Genomic DNA, 15,704 nt, shown 5'->3' with positions numbered 1-15,704 from the left:
TCATTATTTAATTCTATAAACTGCATGTCCCAACCCTATTTTTTAATATGTTGTAGGCCTTAAATGTAGGAATGGATGTATATTAACAAATAAAATAAAGCTGACCACACAGAACATTTAAATATGTTGGTTTTATACTGTCTGCAGTTACATAAATAGAAGTCAAAGAAAATGTGAGGCTCACTGGGTCCCACACCACCACATTTTCTGTAGCATCCAAACTTTTCTGATTTGCGGTAGTATAAAACAAAACAAAATTAAACAAACAACAACAAAAAACAAAGAATCAAAACAAAGCAAAACAAACAAACAATTCAAAATATATAGTTGAACTGTATATAGAAAACTTTAAAAGCTGTGTTAGCTTTATTCATTAATTTTAATGGTCAAATATATTTTGCGGTTCCAGAAGAATTTGGCTCTTTTGACAGTAAATGTTGCAGACCCCTGAACCAGACCATCACCCCACACTATCAATCAACATTTTCAATTAGCAAGCAAACAGACATAAAAACTTGACCTGCATGGCAAATATGAAAACAAAGCAAGAATCACTTCAATGGAGAGGAGGAATAAGAAGCAGTGTGGTTAAACAGGATTTATACGCACTGGTGATGTCCTTAATCAGCTCGGCTATGGATGTGTGATTAGCCAGCGAACCTCGTGCTGCCTGCATGTGAGGCAGCTGAGACACAAACTGCTTTATTTCGCCCACTGTTTTTGCATTATGACGTTCCTGTAAAACACACAATTTTACTTGTTAAAGTGTTAATAAATGTATAATGGAAACTATCTGCTTGCAAACAACAAACATTCAGCACATCAGAAAATTATACAAAAGAAAAAGTCTGTGCCACATAAGGTTAGAAGACTTGGCTTTCGCTTGACTAGCAGAAAGATGAACCGAACTCCGAGACCAATTCCTTTACAAAATGCACCTGCAGATTTATGTCTCGGTTTTGTTGTTCAGCTATTTAAACACAGTTAATAATAGTCCTGAAAACTTTTGTGATCCCAGATGCCTTTTTAAGCTACAGTATATGCAGTGTAGCCATCCTTTCTATGGGAAAGGATGTTCCAGAAGCCACATAAGTTGCATACGGTTTGGATCTTGGTGCCACCACACAGTGGATGACTCTGCAACACTGCATCACCCGCCATGCTCCAAAGCAAGACCCTTGGTGCTCTCTTGTGGTTTCGTCTTGTCCAGAGATGAGGCTCCAAACGTCCCTCACCCCCTTCACAACACACTTCCCTCCGATGGAAGGCAAAAGCAGAGTTGCTCCAACGGAGATCAGAAACAAGAATCTTACATTTTCGATGTTTACCTTTTGCAAGGTGTTTTTATGAAGGTTGAAGTGCTAATCATGCTGTCAAGCCCCCCAACCTCTAAATAAAGATTACCCGTGGGCTGGAGAACAACCTACAGTTCCTGGATGCAGAGGTCATGCCCAGGATACACACATATAAAATACATACAGTAAAACATAGTAACAATTAAAAACATTTCAAGCATAAAATACAGTAAAACTCGCATATAATTATCAATTCAATTTCAATTTATTCATTTGTTATATAGGACCAAATCACAACAGAGGTGCCGCAAGGCGCTTCACACAAAACAATTCAGAAAACAAAATAAAATGAATTAAAAGATTAAAAAAGCTCAATAAAAGAGTAAAAAATAAAAATAAAAAAAATGCCAATATGCTAGCCATATGAAAGAGAAAACAGGTGCTTCTTAAGTCTGGACTTGAAAGGGTCAATGTCATGGCATAGGGTCAGTGTCAACGAGCAGATCTGATTTGATGCAGGTGTTAGTTTTGGGGATGAAAATTTACAGGGTGATTCCATAATTTTTTCCTCAGAATTGAGTGATTCCATATTTTTTTCCTCTGCTTGGTCTAAAAAAGTAACCGTTACTGACTGCCACAATCTTTTTTTCTTGATTTCTTATAGTGTTTCTTAAAGCCAGAAAGTTGCCATTTGAAGTTACTTTAGTTTTGTGTCATGTCTGTGATCTGCTTTTTTTCTACAAAATTAAACAACTGAATGAACATCCTCCGAGGCTGGTGATTCCATAATTTTTGCCAGGGGTTGTAGTACAACCCCAATTCCAATGAAGTTGGGACGTTGTGTAAAATGTAAATAAAAACAGAATACAATGATTTGCAAATCCTCTTCAACCTATATTCAACTGAATACACCACAAAGACAAAATATTTAATGTTCAAACTGGTAGACTTTTGTGCAAATATTTGCTCATTTTCAAATGGATGCCTGCAACACATTTCAAAAAAGCTGGGACAGTGGTATGTTTACCACTGTGTTACATCACCTTTCCTTCTAACAACACTCAATAAGCATTTGGGAACTGAGGACGCTAATTGTTGAAGCTTTGTAGGTGGAATTCTTTCCCATTCTTGCTTGATGTACGACTTCAGTTGTTCAACAGTCCAGGGTCTGCATTGTCGTATTTTGCACTTCATAATGCACCACACATTTTCAATGGGCGACAGGTCTGGACTGCAGGCAGGCCAGTCTAGTACCCGCACTCTTTTACTATGAAGCCACGCTGTTGTAACACGTGCAGAATGTGGCTTGGCATTGTCTTGCTGAAATAAGCAGGGACGTCCCTGAAAAAGACGTTGCTTGGATGGCAGCATGTGTTGCTCCAAAACCTGGATGTACCTTTCTGCATTGATGGTGCCATCACAGATGTGTAAGTTGCCCATGCCATGGGCACTAACACACCCCCATACCATCACAAATGCTGGCTTTTGAACTTTGCACTGGTAACAATCTGATGGTCTTATTCCTCTTTTGTCCAGAGGACACGACGCCCATGATTTCCCAAAACAATTTGAAACGTGGACTCATCATACCACAGCACACTTTTCCACTTTCTGTCTGTCCGTTTCAATTGAGCTCGGGCCCAGAGAAGGTGGCGGCATTTCTGGATGTTGTTGATGTATGGCTTTCGCTTTGTATGGTAGAGTTTTAACTTGCACTTGTAGATGTAGCGACGAAGTGTTCCTGAGCCCACACGGTAAGATCCTTTACACAATGATGCCGGTTTTTAATGCAGTGCCGCCTGAGGGACTGAAGGTCAAGGTTTTCGGTGTAGAAAGTTCTCCAGATTCTCTGAATCTTCTGATTATATTATGGACTGTAGATGATGGAATCCCTAAATTCCTTGCAACTGAATGTTGAGAAACATTGTTCTTAAACTGTTCGACTATTTTTTCATGCAGTTGTTCACAAAGTGGTGATCCTCAACCCATCTTTGCTTGTGAACGGCTGAGCCTGTTGTGGATACTCCTTTTATACCAAATCATGACACTCACAATTAGTGTCCTCAGTTCCCAAACATTTATTGAGTGTTGTTAGAAGAAAAGGTGATGTAACACAGTGGTAAACCTATCACTGTTCCAGCTTTTTTGAAACATGTTGCAGGCATCCATTTCAAAATGAGAAAATATTTGCACAAAAACAAAGTTTATCAGTTTGAACATCAAATATCTTGTCTTTGTGGTGTATTCAACTGAATATAGGTTGAAGAAGATTTGCATATCATTATATTCTGTTTTTATTTACATTTCACACAACGTCCCATCTTCACTGGAATTGGGGTTGTAGTCCTGCATCCTGCGAATGCAAAGCCCCGGCCGGTACATAGGGTTTAATTAGATCAGCTACGTAGAGAGGTGCCAGTCCGTGAACCATTTTATAGATTAGTAGCAGAACCTTAAAATCTGATCTCACAGGGACAAGAAGCCAGTGACGAGATGCCAAAATAGGTGTAATGTGGTCACACTTTCTGCTTCGTGTCAGAAGTCTGGTAGCAGCATTTTGAAACAATTGGAGACCCCTAATGCTGGACTGCGGTAAACCAGAAAATAGAACATTGCAATAATCCAATCTAGAAGAGACAAATGCATGAATCAGGGTCTCAGCATCAGCCATAGACAGGATGGGATGAATCTTCACTATATTTCACAGATGGAAGATAGCAGTCCTTGTAATACCTCTAATGTGGAGGTCAAAGGACAACGTAGGATCAAAACTTACCCCAAGGTTCCGCACTTGGTCCGTATGATGTATGACACACAAACCTAGGCTAAGAACTAGCTGATCATATTGATGCTGATGTTTCGTTGGTACAAGAACCATCATTTCAGTCTTATCAGAGTTTAAAAGTAGGAAGTTATGAGACATCCAGCTTCTCACTGATGCACGGCAATCTTCTAAAGATTTTATGTGGATGAAATTACCAGCAGTTATTGGCACGTACAATTGAGTATAATTAGCATAGCAATAAAAGGCAATCCCAAAACACCACAGTATATGCCCAAGGGGTGCTAAATAAAGGGAGAAAACCAGAGGGCCTAAGACGGATCCCTGTGGAAGTCCAAATTTCATGTCACTAAGTTTGGAGGTAGTGTTACTGTACAAAACACAGTGAGAAGGACTGGACAGGTATGACGTCAACCACGCAAGGGCACTTCCAGTAATCCCAAAATGATTCTCCAGCTTGTCGAGTAAAATATGATGATCCACAGTATCAAACGCAGCAATCATCAACTAACAGCACCAGAACTGTAGTGGTGTCCAAGTCCATTGCGAGCAGAAGATCATTCACTACTTTAGTGAGAGCTGTCTCTGTGAAGTGATATTTTCTAAAGGCAGACTGCAGTGGCTGAAAAAGATTATTCTCAGTAAGGTGGTCCACGAGCTGCTGTGAAACCACTTTTTCCAGAATTTTACAGCAAAATGATAGATTTTATATCAGCCTATAATTGATATAATGGATTCAGGTGGGCCAGCGAATTTTGTCTGTTATAATCAAAATCCATTATATGTATTAAACAGACAAAATCCGGTAAATAAAACATAAAACTCATAACGCATAAAACAAACAAAATCATATGTCAGTCATATGTATGTAACGGATTAGTTACAGTCAGGAGGTGCCGAATGATCTACGGGGAACCTTGAATCGGGACCTGCCTCATTTACTTCGTCTGAAAAAAATGAATGCCTGCCTTAAATAAGCGCCGGACATTATGTGCATTAACAGGATTACATTTAGTTGAGTCACTCTTTTTTCTAAGTCTGCTGCAGTGTGGTACCTTAAAATTCTAAAGCCTGATTTATGCTTCTGCAGCTCTGTAACTCCATGGCCATGCAATGACATTGACGTGAGGGTGAATCTTTTAAAGTTCTCCATCTTTATGCTATTTGCTGCAGAACAGTGGCTTTTTCTGGATTAGTTTGTCCCTCAGTGAGCTTCTTTATAAAATCATCAACCTCCAAACCAAAGCTAAGGTGTACTATTTCCTCCATGAATTGAAGGTCATTTCAGCGTCTTTTTCCGACTTTGTGTTGTGAATTTGGTCATATTTGTGGACTTTTCTGCCAAATGTATTTGATCCACGACTGAAATGTAATCACCGTGCGTACTGCAAAAACTTTTAAAATATGATGGGAGAGGAAGGAGTAACACCAGAAAAGTGACAAATCCCAGCCTTTTGTGGTGTCCAATTTAGCAGGTGTGTCAGACTCCTGAGAGCCAGGCAGAAGGCTGTGATCTAAAACTCTTTGATTCGTCACACCCAGGGATATGTGTGAAACTTAACACTATATGACAGTACAGGCAACACGGTTTGGAAAAAATAAAAGGCCAGTCACGGAAATACGGTACCCACTTTCCACAAAACGGTAAGTGTCAGTGCTGAAGTTAATTTCATACCTCCATTACTGAGCATGTCCAGAATGCTCTGTCTGGTATATGTGAGGGATTTTTAATGGAAACGCATTGCGAGAGGACGGGACGCTTTGTCCGATGTGAGTGAAAATCAGTTATGCAAAATCCATTATATACAGTGTTTATTACATGGAAAACCATACAAAAGCATTGGGGCCTTTGTTTTTATCCGGTGACTGTGAATATCCGGGTTACACAATGACAGTTTAGGTGAGTTTTACTGCATACTGAAAATAAACTTCACATAAACACAGAAGCATGGTGGCTGTTGATTCATAAGGAGCTCATCTGCTCTTTAACAGGTTTTGTTTTTCTTGTGGCATGTTTCTAGCTCCTCTGCCTTTAAGATCAAGACACCCAGGAAGAGCTTATGGAGACATGAGGTTCCTAGACAGAGGTGTTTATCGATACTGGTATCTTTGCAGGAGAATGAAGCTTCAAGTCTTTCTGGTCCTGGTGCTACCTGTCTTACTGTATGGTTGTGAAACTTGGAAGCTAACCAGTGACCTAAGGTGATGGCTGGATGTCTTTGGCACCAAGTCTCTTTGGAGGATCCTTGCATTGTGAGGAAGCATCGCCTTTCAAATTCTGGCCATGTGACATGTTTCTCTGTGCATGATCCTGCAAATAGGTGCATTCATGTTGAGGACCCCAGTGGAATGAGAAGGCCAAGAGGATGCCCACATTTCACCTGGCTGTGACAGATAGATAATTACTTTACAGAGATGGGAACGGCCTGGTTGTTTGCCTGGATCATTGCCATCCAGGACCGAAGGTGGTTCTGTTGTGTTGTGGATGCAGCAACATTAGCACCTGCTCTCAGACTTGACGTGACATGCAGCGTGCATGCGTGTATGTATGTACACACACACTTTTCCATTTTTGTTGCACAGTGGGGGTGGGGGGGTGCTCACACATTTATAATGTGCCATTGTCCCCTTACACTTCATTTTCTATTTGTTAATAAGTGTTTTCATAATCATTTTTCAAGTTGGGCTCAATTTTTTTTTCTAAGTTGTGGGGTTCATTTTTTCCCCTCTGGAAAAAATTGATTTAACTGGCACAGCAACTGATCGCTCACTTGTTAAGTTTACAGTTTGCTGCCGTGTTTAGTGGAACAACAACCTTATTTATCACTGTGACGACACATCAACTCCTCAACTATGACTGAACTTGAAGCTAGACTGTCTGATATCTTAGCTTCATGATTGGAAAATGCTCAATCAGTAGACAGTCTTGTGGACAGTTTAAACTCAGCACTCAAAACTGCACTTGACATGATTGCTCCACCTATATTAACCCCCCCTCCAAAAAAACCCCCACAGTTACCTTGGTTCAATGATTACCTGCGTGACCTCAAGCATAAGGCTAGAGGTCTAGAACGGAAATGGTGTGGTTCAAAATTATAAGTATTCCACCTTGCGTGGCATGATGCTATCTTAGACTATAAGCATGCATTAGTGGGTACAAAGCGGACCTATTACTCTGATTTGATCAACAAAAACAAGCAAAACTCAAATGTCTTATTCAACACGGTGGCAACACTTATTTATGGACAACCACCTGCAGTTCGCTCTCCTTTTACAGCACAAGATTTCCTGGATTACTTTGAGAAGAAAATAGAAGACATCAGGTTAAACATATCGCAGCATGCCTTAACCCAGCCACTACACCCTGCTATTGAGGTGGGCGCCACTACTGAAGTTTTACCTAGATTTACAGAATTTGATAGTATCTCACTAGGTGTGCTGACGAAACTTGTAACATCTACTAAAAGCACAACCTGCTTATTTGATCCTATACCAACAAAACTGTTAAAGGACCTGTGGCCCACTCTTGGGCTGACTGCTGGAGATTAATCTCTCATTAACCTCTGGATCTGGCCCTAAATGTTTCAAATCTGTGGTGATTAAACCATTACTTAAGAAATCTATTCTTGACCCTAGTATATTGAAAAACTATAGGCCGATATCAAATCTATGATTTTGCTATAAAATTCTGGAAAAAGTGGTTTCATGGCAGCTCATGGACTATCTTACTGAGAATAATCTCTTTGAGCCACTGCAGTCTGCTTTTAGAAAATATCATTCCACAGAGACGGCTCTCAGTAAAGCTGGGCAGACACTGTATGATATTTTCAATCATTGTACCAGTTCAAACTGTACGACAAAACCGCAGGGTGTAAAAGTTCAGAGCGCACAATTTATGTTCTCACACTATAAGGCCCGATGCTCTGATGCAATCTGACTACTCACATTGTCCGTTCAAAAACCACATGTCGGACTCGTGTTTCTGGAAGCAAAACTTAAACAGAAGCTTTTTTTTTAATCTTTATTTACATTTCTTATTTTTACAAAAACTCTCAATGGGAGACATTAAATAATAATAAAAAAAACAATACAAGACTTTACATGAGTTGAAGAATAAGGGGGAAAAAGAAACAGAAACTGGTCTCCCAAAGAGATGATCACTGTTTATGCTCTCTCCAATTCTGCATCGGTGTTTGCACGTGCACAGTGTGAGAGGTTGGGGTAAATTGGCTCGCAGACACTCGTAGCGCTGCTTCAACAGCGCGATACCCTCATCACGGCCGACCAGAATATCAAATAGGTTTGATTTTCATCCGACCATACAATTGCCGATCGGGAGGTTGTTGTAAGAGGTTAAACACAGCTCGTTACTCCATGTATACTACATGATGCAGCACGCACGATTAAGCTGAAACTCGGTGAGATCCAAAAAATTCTCGCATGAGTGAAAAATTGGCTCAAAGAAGGCCAAAACTCGCACAGTGTAAGCCCAGCTCAAAGTGGTGAATGATCTTCTGCTTGCAGTGGATTCGGACACCACTACAGTTCTGGTGCTGTTAGACCTCAGTGCAGCGTTCGATAGTGTGGATCACCATATTCTACTCTATAGGCTGGAGAATCATTTTGGGATTCCTGAGAATGCCCTTGCAAGCTTAACATCATACCTGACCAGTCGTTCTCACTGTGTTAAGTACAACACTGCCTCTAACAAAACAAAATTTGGGGCCCCCCTTTTTTCTCCCTTTCTATAGCACCCCTTGGGCACATATTGTGGCATTTTGGGATTACCTTTCACTGCTATGCTGATGATACTTAGTTGTACATGCCGATAACTGCTGGTAATCTCATCCACGAAAAATCCTTAGAGGATTGCTTTGCATAAGTGAAAAGCTGAATGTCTAGCAATTTCTTACTTTTAAACTCTGACAAGACTGAAATGATGGCTCTTAGTCCAGTGAGACATCAGCATCAATTTGACCAGGTAATGATTAGCCTAGGCTCCTATGACATACATCACACTGACAAAGTGAGGAAACTTGAGGTAATTTTTGATCCTTCATTGTCATTTGACTTCCATATTAGACATACAGTGGGGTAAAAAAAAGGATTTAGTCAGTCCCTGATTGTGCAAGTTCTCCTACTTAGAAAGATGAGAGAGGTCTGTAATTTTCAACATAGGTACACTTCAACTATGAGAGACAAAATGAGAAAAAAATTCAGACAATCACATTTATTTGTAAATTATGGTGGAAAATAAGTATTTGGTCACCCACAAACAAGCAAGATTTCTGGCTCTCACAAACCTGTAACTTCTTCTTTAAGAAGTTCTTCTGTCCACCACCTGTTACCTGTATTAATGGCTCCTGTTGGAACTCGTTATCTGTATAAAAGACACCTATCCACAGTCTCAAAACAGTCAGACTCCAAACTCAACCATGGCCAAGACCAAAGAGCTGTCGAAGGACACAGGAAGAAAACTGTAGATGTGCACCAGGCTGGGAAGAGTAAATCTACAATAGTCAAGCAGGTTGGTGTGAATAAATCAACTGTGGGAGCAATTGTAAGAAAATGGAAGACATACAAGACCATTGATAATCTCCCTCGATCTGGGGCTCCACGCAAGATGTCATCCCGTGGGGTCAAAATGATCATGAGAACGGTGAACAAAAATCCCAGAACTACATGGAGGGACCTGATGAATGACCTGCAGAGAGGTGGGACCAAAGTAACAAAAGCTACCATCAGTAACACACTACGCAGAGAGGGACTGAAATCCTGCAGTGCCAGGCGTGTCCCCGTGCTTAAGCCAGTACATGTCCAGGCCCGTCTGAAGTTTGCCAGAGAGCATATGGATGATCCAGAAGAGGCCTGCAAGAATATCATGTGGTCAGATGAAACCATAATAGAACATTTTGGTAAAAACTCAATCCGTCGTGTTTGGAGGAAGATGAATGCTGAGTTGCATTCCAAGAACACCATATCTACTGTGAAGCATGGGGGTGGAAACATCATGCTTTGGGGCTGTTCTTCTGCAAAGGGGACAGGACAACTAATCCGTGTTAAAGGAAGAATGAACGTGGCCATGTATCCTGAGATTTTAAGCCAAAACCTCCTTCCATCAGTGACAGCACTGATGATGCAACATGGGTGGGTCTTCCAGCACGACAATGATCCCAAACACACCGCTCAGGCAACAAAGGAGTGGCTCCGTAAAAAGCATTTCAAGGTCCCGGAGTGGCTAAGCCAGTCTCCATAAATCCTGCGAGGAGCACCCTTTTGTGGCTGGTTTATGGTGAAATGATGTTCTTTCCACTTCTGGATTATGGCCCCAACAGTGCTCACTGGAACATTCAGAACTTAAGAAATCCTTCTGGAACCAATGCCATCAGCACGTTTTGCAACAATAAGGTTGCAAAGATCTTGAGAGAGCTCTATGCTTTTACCCATGATGAGATGTTTCTTGTGCAACACCTTGGTCATAAGACACCTTTTTATAGGCCATCAGCTGGGGCTGAACCAGCTCCAATCTGAACTGAAACTACCCAGACTGACTTCCTTGAACACCTTCTGGTCTATTTTATGAGATCACGAATGGGATTCTTTTGTGCAATGCCTATGTTTCTAATTCTAAATCTGCTTGAGATTTTGTCATCATGTGCAATGTTATTATGACCAAGATGATTGTATATTATTCATCACCAACGTTCTCATGTTGATGTTAACCTGCCCATTATGACGTGTGCTGCCGCCTTTCTCGGCCAGGTCATTCTTGTAAAAGAGGTTTGATCTTGGTGGAATTCTACATGGTTAAATAAAGGTTATTATTATTATCATTATTATTATTATTATTATTATGCAACTTTTTGAAAATGCCATACACTACAGCTACATTTATTAGCATGAATGAAGTATCACACTGTTACAAAATGCACAAGTGCTAACAATGGCAATGTACTGAAAAAACCAACCTCAAAAGCAGCAGATATGATCTTGGCCTTCTTGCTCAGTGCTGCTCCAACAGCGTTGAAATTTTTGTCCCGGATTTCAGCGTATAATTCCTCTGCCGAATTTAGCTGTAGCTTCTTGGGCTCAGTGGGTAAATCTTTACTCGCCTCACCTTGTTTTTTCTGTGAAAACTTCTCAGGAGGTAGCTTGACATAACCTGAGTGTCAGATGAAACAAATCAAGTTCAATGTAGATATTACAACCCCTGGCAAAAATCATGGAATCACCGGCCTTGGAGGATGTTCATTCAGTTGTTTAATTTTGTAGAAAAAAAGCAGATCACAGACATGACACAAAACTAAAGTCATTTCAAATGGCAACTTTCTGGCTTTAAGAAAGACTATAAGAAATCAGGAAAAAAAAAATGTGGCAGTCAGTAACGGTTACTTTTTTAGACCAAGCAGGGGGAAAAAAATATGGAATCACTCAATCCTGAGGAAAAAATTATGGAATCATGAAAAACAAAAGAACGCTCCAACACATCACTAGTATTTTGTTGCACCACCTCTGGCTTTTATAACAGCTTGCAGTCTCTGAGGCATGGACTTAATGAGTGACAAACAGTACTCTTCATCAATCTGGCTCCAACTTTCTCTGATTGCTGTTGCCAGATCAGCTTTACGGGTTAGAGCCTTGTCATGGACCATTTTCTTCAACTTCCACCAAAGATTTTCAATTGGATTAAGATTCGGACTATTTGCAGGCCATGACATTGACCCTATGTGTCTTTTTGCAAGGAATGTTTTCATAGTTTTTGCTCTATGGCAAGATGCATTATCATCTTGAAAAATGATTTCATCATCCCCAAACATCCTTTCAATTGATGGGATAAGAAAAGTGTCCAAAATATCAACGTAAACTTGTGCATTTATTGATGATGTAATGACAGCCATCTCCCCAGTGCCTTTACCTGACATGCAGCCCCATATCATCAATGACTGTGGAAATTTACATGTTCTCTTCAGGCAGTCATCTTTATAAATCTCATTGGAACAGCACCAAACAAAAGTTCCAGCATCATCACCTTGCCCAATGCAGATTTGAGATTCATCACTGAATATGACTTTCATCCAGTCATCCACAATCCATGATTGCTTTTCCTTAGTCCATTGTAACCTTGTTTTTTTCCGTTTAGGTGTTAATGATGGCTTTCGTTTAGCTTTTCTGTATGTAAATCCCATTTCCTTTAGGCGGTTTCTTACAGTTCGGTCACAGACGTTGACTCCAGTTTCCTCCCATTCGTTCCTCATTTGTTTTGTTGTGCATTTTCGATTTTTGAGACATACTGCTTTAAGTTTTCAGTCTTGACGCTTTGATGTCTTCCTTGGTCTACCAGTATGTTTGCCTTTAACAACCATCCCATGTTGTTTGTATTTGGTCCAGAGTTTAGACACAGCTGACTGTGAACAACAAACATCTTTTGCAACATTGCATGATGATTTACCCTCTTTTAAGAGTTTGATAATCCTCTCCTTTGTTTCAATTGACATCTCTCGTGTTGGAGCCATGATTCATGTTAGTCCACTTGGTGCAACAGCTCTCCAAGGTGTGATCACTCCTTTTTAGATGCAGACTAACGAGCAGATCTGATATGATGCAAGTGTGAGTTTTGGGGATGAAAATTTACAGGGTGATTTCATAATTTATTCCTCAGAATTGAGTGAGTCCATATTTTTTTCCCTGTGCTTGGTCTAAAAAAGTAACCGTTACTGACAGCCACAATTTTTTTTCCTGATTTCTTATAGTGTTTCTTAAAGCCAGAAAGTTGCCATTTGAAATGACTTTAGTTTTGTGTCATGTCTGTGATCTGCTTTTTTTCTACAAAATTAAACAACTGAATGAACATCCTCTGAGGCCGGTGATTCCATAATTATTGCCAGGGGTTGTATTCATATCCCCAATGGGCAACCATTAAGGGTTGCTAAATGTGAAATCTTCACACAACCACTCGAGGGCAGTAAATGTCAAAATCAGAATTTACAGCATCAATTTTCTACATTTTGTGAACATAAATTGGCAGTTTACCCACTTTCATAATGGTTTTATTACGCTACACATCATAGCAGAACTGTGCACAAACATCAGACATGAAGAACAACGAGCTAGAGTTCTGTGCTGGCATCATAACACATATGACAGAAATAAGCATTCAATCAAGCAGGAAAACGTAACTTTAAAGTACGTAGATTTGCATAACGCCGACATTATGTAGTGAAAGGTTCGTGCTGACCATTATTGATTCCGTAGATTTCGTCAATGAGGCCCTCGTAGGTAAGTTGCGTGGCCAGAGGTGTGAGCAGGTCAACATTACGGTCCAGGAGGAGCAGCGTGTCGAACACAGGCAGGATCTGATTCTGAATGCCAGCAAACTCCCTCTTCATCCGCAGCATCATATTGGCTACATGCTAAGAAAGGGAAAGTGATAACAAGCTGAGCACTTCCACGTGACTTGTGTACAGTTTTTCATCACATTTCAAGTTTTTTTTGTGTGTGTACCTCACACACATATACATTTTTAGACACTATTTACGGCATGCATGTGCCAGTTGACACAAGGTGTGAAATGACAAAAAGTAAGATAACTCTTTAATTAGTCTTTTAATTCTTCTAATTACAGTGTGAACCGTGTTACACCAAAAGTCCTTTGTTTTTGAAACAAACAAACAAAAAACATACAGAACAGTGAAAATGCAAGGGAAACACTGCAAGAAAAATGCTGCCTAAAGTTCCCATTCAGCATGGAAATGCCCAACTGCCCATGCAGAATTAGCAGTATGACTAGAACGAAGCCGCGCCCAGCCCCAAGCAAACACACGCACACCAGTATACTTGAAAAGACATAACAAACCAGTGAACGTCTTCATATTTATGCCACTCCCTGCCATTAGGGGGTGAATAGTAAAGTGTTTCTGTGTTCGAGACAGTCGAGCAGAGAGAGAATTTGTCTGTGACTATACTTTATGATGCTTTTTTTTTTATCTGCAGGTATCTGTGGGCACATTTGGCAACTTTGAAAGTGAATATGTTCAAGGTTACCTAATGCTTCATTCTGAGGAGAAAACCAAAACAAAACAAAATTCAAACTCTCCTTACTGGACCTTCAGCGGTGAGGTCTGGGAGATGGCACTGGTGCTAAACCCACCACTCTACAGAACCACACAGACAGACAGACAGACGGATGGAGATGGACTTGTAGTCTGCCTGTGAGGTTGCTATGTCATTTCTGTATTGTGCAGTGTTGCCAACTCCTCAGTAAGAAAAGTAGCTATAGGCTGTCCTAAACGTCATCATCTAATTTGCATTTTATTTGCACAGTATGATGTCATCACAGATGCTGTAGAAAAAAAACGTTGTGAGAGAGATCACTGAATACATTATCAACGTTTTAATATTATTTGGTAAATTCCATATTCAGAAATGTAGTATACTGAAAAGGAATTTACACAGACTTCTAGTTGAATTGGAACAATATATAAGCAGTATTAAGCTTATAGACTCTCTCAAATGTCATAAAACTGCCACGTGCTATAAGGAATTTTTTTAAGAGAATTAATGTTATAGAATGCCTTTACTTTAGTTTTTGTACAATTGTTTTTTTCTATCTCTTTCTATTTATAATGATAATACTGTGAGTGTTATTTGTGGCCTCGTCCTTTGTTCGTTTGCTGTTTGTTTTACTGTTAATGTATTTGTTGAAAAACAAAATTGTGGCAGACAAAAAGAAAAAAGTGAGTAAAAACACCTTAATAATACTGAACTACAAATAAACTTGATTGTTGGTTTGTTTATTTTAGAAACCAAATGCTTTTTCATGTTGGAGCGCTGTGGCTGTGCAGATCATTTGGTTTCTGTTTTTGGTATATATTTTTCTTGGTCCTGCACGCCATTTTATGTGTTTTGGATGTGCATGTCTTTACCGTATTATTTGTTTGTTTATTTTGCCATTAAAATTGGCAATCACTTCTCAAAATATCATAACTCCTCAAGGCCAGGGATCCTCAAATTTCACAGTGCAGCAAATGAGGTAAAAGCTGACTGAGTCCGAGTCAGGTTTGCCAATCAATGTGGAACAGCCGCGGAGGCATCGCGGGTGCATGTTTGAACGCGGAGGATTGTAGATATCCCTCCGCTCAGTGCTTTGCAATAGGGCTCTGTTTCTTTGCAGCAGCAGTGGAGGTGGGAAGACCCGCTGCTGCTGGGTGGGAACAGAGACTAGATCTGAGTCGTCAAACATCAGAAAAGTCTCCAGTGACGCCAGGAAAAGTAGCTAGATTTGTCGCTAGTTACTTTTGAGAAAATAGGTTATCAAGAGGGTTTGGAAAGTCACCAGATTTAGTGAGAAAGTCGCCAAGTTGGCAACACTGGTAGCGTGGTCCCACCCCACCATCCCGAGACATGTCCTGACATAACCTGATATTCAGTGATGGATCACGAATCTGCACTGAACAGGGAAATGATACTGGAACTTTCATCCAGTACAGTGTTCTAAACAAACATATGAAGATGAAAGGCTTGAAAGGGTACGCTCAACACACCACGATATAAATGTACAAGTAAATATGTTTGTAATTTTAACTATGCATGAATTCATCATGGGCAGCACAGTGGTTAGCACTATTGCC

The 15,704-nt window shown here is 40.2% G+C and overlaps 1 protein-coding gene across 1 annotated transcript in view; it reads right to left on the bottom strand.

Annotated features, from left to right (window-relative positions):
• vps33a (VPS33A core subunit of CORVET and HOPS complexes) overlaps window positions 1-15,704 on the bottom strand; it is a 44,050-nt gene that overhangs the window by 15,265 nt on the left and 13,081 nt on the right. The window contains exons 6-8 of the mRNA XM_034169861.1: window positions 13,313-13,487; window positions 11,046-11,239; window positions 610-736 (exon numbers count right to left, since the gene is read on the bottom strand). Coding sequence (XP_034025752.1) covers window positions 610-736; window positions 11,046-11,239; window positions 13,313-13,487 — 496 coding nt within the window. The remainder of the gene's footprint in view (window positions 1-609; window positions 737-11,045; window positions 11,240-13,312; window positions 13,488-15,704) is intronic.

This window comes from Thalassophryne amazonica, chromosome 5 (assembly GCF_902500255.1).
Source record: "Thalassophryne amazonica chromosome 5, fThaAma1.1, whole genome shotgun sequence".
Lineage (NCBI taxonomy): Eukaryota > Metazoa > Chordata > Actinopteri > Batrachoidiformes > Batrachoididae > Thalassophryne > Thalassophryne amazonica.
The sequence above is the reverse complement of the archived record's forward strand: the minus strand, read 5'-3'. Positions and strand labels throughout refer to the sequence as shown.